The sequence below is a fragment of the Symsagittifera roscoffensis genome, chromosome 2 (genome assembly GCF_963678635.1).
Source record: "Symsagittifera roscoffensis chromosome 2, txSymRosc1.1, whole genome shotgun sequence".
Lineage (NCBI taxonomy): Eukaryota > Metazoa > Xenacoelomorpha > Acoela > Convolutidae > Symsagittifera > Symsagittifera roscoffensis.
In genome coordinates, this window is record NC_087063.1 from 26,451,744 (window position 1) to 26,457,903 (window position 6,160).

Sequence of the window (6,160 nt, forward strand, 5' to 3'; positions counted from 1 at the left end):
CCCTCTGTGATTACGCGCAAACTCCTTCTATGATGACGTTCGATACTATAAACATGTCATAAAATTTGCCTAGCTTCAAACAATCTAAAAGATCAAAGAGGCGTTGCTTTACTTTCGTCACAGCCACGTGCGCAATCGATTAACAGCTAGCGGTTGTGACATTTACCTGCTGAAAGAGATATAACTTTTGAAAAGATAAAAAGCGAAAATGAAATCCTTGCGGAATTGTAGGCTGAGTTGCACCATATAGTTCCAGCCTACGCTCGAGCTTGCGGATAAAAACCAGTCATAGTTCATCACACCCTTTCGTCATCATCTACTTGTAATGCTATTACATAAGACGCAGATATTGGTATATAAATGCTCTCTAAATTCTCTTACTAAAATGGTAGTCACAACTCTCATTCTTTCATTTCTTCCCACGCATACTGCTTATGGATCACTTCAATCCGTCATTGGACATTGAGACACATACTGTTGCAATGCAAAGCAGCCACGTAAACTTGCAAGATGCGTTGGTGTGTATCGACGAATGGTATGTAGATGAAGTACTACTTCGTGATCGCTCAATCGGCCACATTTAAACTACACTACATCTAGTATCCCTTAGTTTGTACAACACAGAACAATAGAAAAAAAAATAATTACATCATGCAAAAACACTACAATTATGCATTACAAAAAAAACGAAGCGAAAAACAAAATTTCTTTTGTCTTTACAATATAAATCACCAAAAAAAAAATGAAAAACACGGTCGGTCGTGTACCTACAGCTATTAGTGGTGTGTTGGTAATGCTTCTATTTTGAGTGATGACGAAACTGCTTCGAGCGATATCATCATTTGTTAAACCTGCATATGAAAAAGATCTCAAATCCGATTGGCTAACGAGCCTTTCAACAACGCCTCGCATATCAAATACGACAACGAGTCAAAGGTGGTTATGACAACATATGGAGGATTGAAAAAGAACAAAGTATAAATATCTGGACGCGCAAAGTCCAAAAAAGTCACAAAAAATACCATCACTAAAAAATTGAAGATCATAGCTTTTGTTTTTAATCCAGCACCTGGTTTAAATTCACTTCTATTATTCATTTGGTATCTGGCAATAGCAATCCGGTACTGATTGACCTCGTTTAGGGCGGTTACTACAAAGACCTGCGTTTATTGGTTCAACGATTATTGGATGACGACAAACCAAGCAGCAAATATAGCCGACCGAATAACGTGGCATGACTTTCTGTTCTAAATTGGGAATTGCAGTTCTACCGTGAAAATAGAAACGTCATAAGTCATAAATAGTCTCTAACAAGATCTGAGATCTATTGAACTTTACTATCATACCACAATAAAGTTTGACCAAAGAAGTCGTAAAATCAGATCCGCAATTTCGGGATATAGCAAAATATCACCGAATACTTCTGCTCGAAAACTTGCCTAATTAAAACACTACAAGGTTATTTTTGCATCATACACCTTTGCTCAAATCAATTTGTCTGTTTTTAAATTCAACTTCAGAATCAAAAGGTTTGAGTCAGAAATTTTTCCTAGCAGGAACGGAAAGTGCAAACCATATTGGACTTTTTTTTACAAATTGATCTGAACTTATACCTTCACTCGTGAAATTTTCCTTGCGAGTTCGATTAAAAATTGATTTCCCGCTTCAGTATACACCATACGAACAGAGTTAATTTTGGTCGCCTGTCTTCTCGTATCGAATTCAGTCAGTTTATACTTATAGTACCATTAGGGAGCACATACGTCATTGGTCTGTTTGTCCCTTTTACCAGTTCGAATTCCTTCATTCCATTCCATTCCTTTCCTTATACTTACTATATATTTCCCGCATTCACTTTAATCTCAGCTCGGTTGCCATTCGTCATTTTATTATCTTGTCTCTTCTTCTATCGGTGGTACACTATCTGTCTTACCAACAAACAGTTTCCTCTCAGTTTCAGTTTTCATAGCACAGCTCACTTCCTAAATTATATTCCTTCCACTTAGTAGCTCTTCGGTTTGGCTTCAAAAAATAGCAGAAACAGTACCGTTCGCGATACTTTTTAACTTCAACTGCGGCGTCTACAATTTCCTGAACAAGTCAGAATTGCCGAAAACTGAACTTCTTAAAGTTCCAAACTCGGAAATTTCGCTTGTTTACAGAACAGGGAATCAAATCATTACTAGGGTAATCGAATACAGTGAACTTTCAAGGAGAGACACTTGGTAAACATAACAATCAGGTAGTTTCCACCGCAGTTCAAATTTTGCCCTGCTAGAAGAAATATTCATTTTTCTTCACCTGACTTCGAATTTCAGCCGCCTGATTGTTTCTTTTGGGAGAACAACTCACTCCCACAACCACCTTTGTTGACAAGGTACAAACCGCACTCACCGCAAAAACAACACCCACGTGACCCTTTTGTTTACTAAAACAGGGCCGCACTTCCAAACAACCGCAAACGAGACAAGTTATTTCTTTTTCATACCAACTTGATTTGAAGTCGGTTTTGGATTAATTGTCCTTTTTGGTACTAAACTATTTTTACACCTCTGCTAGTATATTTAGTACAAAAAAGCTAGTAACAGTTTCATGCTACTATTAGCTTCTGACGTAAAAACTTTTGTCATCTGAACATTTTACATCAACTTTCGAATCGTTAATTAAAATCGTTAAAAAGCATTCCGTCGTCAAAAGAACGACGCATTAAGACGGTTTAAAAAGCAAACCGCAAGCATATTTTCAATTGATTATAAAAACTGCACTAATTCTGTTGCAACGTTTGCAAAAATGGGTAAACAGCATTCAGATCAACTGTTAATGTCCGATTATTCTTTAAACCCATCTTCGTTAAGTATGACGCCCGAGCATTTCCTTTCGCTGCAGAAAATTGAGCAGCCTGTTCAAGTGATTCCCATGCAGATCATGCAGATTCCAACTTTATCTTTATCACCTCAACTACGCTTCTACACGCCAAAGGTGATGTCGCCGGTCGACCAAACCATAGACGTCGCATGGATTCTAGCATCATTGCCACAAATCCATGAACAAAAGTCGCAACAACATCCCCATTTTCAGCCTGTTTTTCATTACAACTCAACACCATCACCGCCGAGAATAATTTCAGAACTAGAAGCGGCACAGATGGTGCAACAGAAGCAGGCCGAGAACCGAGTTCTCAAACCACTTCTCTCATCAAATCAAGAAACAGTTCAGATTCTGAGGAGGACCGGACACACAATTCCTAAAGTCATACCACAGGAGCCGACAGATTTCAAAGCGCAACAGAACGATATGAGACTGCACCTTGCAAATGTTTTAGCATCCAGAGAGCATGGCATATTTCAAGACAACTCTTCAATTTTTGACTACGGAACGCCTCTACGAATACAGACCCAAAATAATCAAGAATTTTGTTCGTCATTGAACACTGGCAATTTGCTCGCTGTTAACGAAAGCATGCTCATTTCCGAGAAGCATCGAACTTCTAGTGAGAGCTCATCTGCTTTCCACAATCAGTTTACTTCTGTGAGCGAGAAAGTAACTGAAAGCGTTGATAAGAGTTGCACGGATGCAGATAGATCGTTTAACATGGACAAGGGTCGAAACTCACGTCCTCCATCTGAGGAGTCAACGGATTGTATGAAAAGAAAAACTGATCTCGCTGGTTCCTTGCTGCCATTCAAAAAGCGAAAGTTTTTCCCTTGTGCTACCCCCGTTGAGCCCAAGATCGAAAGTGAAAAGAACGACACTCACATCCAAATCAAACAGAGTCCATCAAGAAGTCAAGAAACATTCTCCAAGCAGGAGATGGACTTGGAAGCTCCTCGACAACATCAAGTCAAACGGGAGTTTAAATACGAAGACCTTTCTAGCCTACCAGAAAATTTCGCGTTTTTCGGAAACAATATGCAAAATATCTCCGGCGGAAGTGAAGCAAAGACGTCGCAAAATCGGACGGCAGTAACGCCGAAATCGACCAATGATGTGAAAATGTTCAGTCCGATGACTTTCAGCTCGTGCTCGTCCCCCGCGCTCTCCACGTCGTCTGGTGGATCGCATTCGGCTCATGACAATTCGGGAAGTGGTTCGGAGAAGGCGACTCTGACTTGTTTCATCAGACACAGATCACAAAATATTCCGAAAGAGAAGTCATTCACTTGCAATCACGAGAACTGCGATAAAGCGTATGCTAAGTTGGCACATCTCAAATCTCATATGAGAATTCACACAGGTAAATAGAAAAAAAAAGTCTCTTTCCATTTCTATCCCGCGCTTAAAACATGTTTCTACCTCAAAGTAGTCGCACTCTTTGACCAAACATCGTCGATATCAAAAAATCCTCGATATCAAAAAAATCTTTCAGACCCTCGGTTAGGTTTTCAAGATAGGCTTTTTTGAAAATATATTGACAATTGAATGTTTTTAGGAGAGCGACCATTCGCCTGTGATTGGGACGGATGCACAAAGCAGTTCGTTCGCTCAGACGAATTGAAGCGTCACCGAAGAGTTCACACTGGGGAGAACCGATTCCAGTGTCCCATCTGCCTCATGAAGTTCAAGAGGAGCGACCATCTGACCAAACACGCACGCAAACACGCCGAGTTCGACATGAACATGTTGCGACGACCCGAGGACATTGAGAAACGTCGACGAGAGATGGAACAACAACTATCGCAAAATCATGAAAACAATAACAATAGTGATGACAATAGTAGCTCCAAAAATGAAGAAATGCACTCAAATAACTTTAATTCTAATGAACTACATGATCATGTCGAAACCGAGCAGTAGAGTACATGCCTCTAAAAGCTTCTCGAGGTACTTTGAATTTGGTTCATACAGAAAAATTCAACTGATCAACTACCATATTGTTTAATGTTCTACCCGATATCTGTCTTTTCACTAACTCACGAGGAAAAAAACTAATTTATAAGTGATTTGTGAATCTGGTGCTACTTATTCTATCCGTGAATTTCCCTCGCTGTTAATCGATCGTGCTTTGTTATTTACCAATGGTCGCTTTCGAATTATTTGAAACGCTCAAATTGTTCAATCTGGACCCGAGACGTGATAACTCAAGTATTAATCCCATCAGTGTAAATACGTGTCTTACTCTTGATTTTGAATTCACAACCGAAAATAGTTTAATTTCAATAGTGGAGCTCAAAGCTTTTGCTTTCCAACTTCATTGGACGAATAAGCCAAAATCGCTGTGCGGTTACAAAATGTATTATTCAACTGACGTTGTTGTTAGAAAAAGAATGGGGCTATTTAGTAGTTAATTTGGTAGTTATTTTAACCTTGATGGTAGAAATAAATCTGTACAAATGTTTTGTTTAGCTAGATAGTTTATATTTTAGCATAAATCATTTTTTCTCCTATATTGAGTTGGTAAATTAGGCGACAGGTAAATTAGGCGACAGGACAGTATACCCTACTCCGAACTACCTGTGTTCCAACTTACCGTATGCCAATTTACCCTGTACTCAAACTTGTCATACGCATCGAATGCTAATTTATCCCATAGCTACTATTAGTTTTGACCGTATTGACATGCCACACCACACAATTTTATATCTCTCTCAAAATTATTAAAGCTCCGAATAAGCAAAGTTTAAACTATATTTTTGCCATAGGACTAATTTCGATTGTAGGGTAAATGGCATGAGATGAGTTGCTACATCCGTTAAGATGACGCAATAAATTTTCATGAAAATTGGCGCAAAAAAACTGACAGCTTTAAAAATGCCTTGAAAAAAAATTCAGAAATTTTAAAAAAAACATCTGAGACAACGGGATTCGAACCCAGAGCGCCCTATCAGGAGTACCTTGTCTTAGTCTGTGACCAATGACAACTCACCGCGCTAAAATTATTTACGCTTGTACCTTCATCATAATCGACTAAGTTTTAGAACTGCGCAAAAATTAGTCCAAAACATGGCTTAACTGGCAATTTATAAAACTCAAAAACTTTACCAGAAATGATTGCAGCTGAAATACCTTTATACATTTGAACTCAAAAAAACTATAAAACGTTTTGTTGAAAACTATTATTTCGATCCCACGCGTATATATTCTGTTACTTTCTTCGAAAGTCGGGCCAAAAAATCATTTCAAAATATTTGTTGACACTGAGCGAAGCACTGCAAGGTAGCTA

General features: G+C 38.7%; 1 protein-coding gene across 1 annotated transcript; it reads left to right on the forward strand.

Moving 5' to 3' along the window:
* Positions 1-810: 810 nt before the first annotated feature.
* Positions 811-5,360, forward strand: LOC134839154 (myoneurin-like). The gene is made up of 2 exons (XM_063854610.1): positions 811-4,234; positions 4,430-5,360. The coding sequence occupies exons 1-2, from the start codon at positions 2,791-2,793 to the stop codon at positions 4,792-4,794; spliced, it is 1,809 nt and encodes a 602-aa protein (XP_063710680.1). The 5' UTR covers positions 811-2,790; the 3' UTR covers positions 4,795-5,360.
* The last annotated feature ends 800 nt before the right edge of the window (positions 5,361-6,160 follow it).

Excerpts from the sequence above, each read along its gene's own strand:
- LOC134839154 (XM_063854610.1), top strand. The coding sequence starts at position 2,791 with ATGGGTAAACAGCATTCAGATCAACTGTTAATGTCCGATTATTCTTTA. Across the intron at positions 4,235-4,429 it reads TCATATGAGAATTCACACAG|GAGAGCGACCATTCGCCTGT; the intron begins GTAAATAGAAAA and ends GAATGTTTTTAG.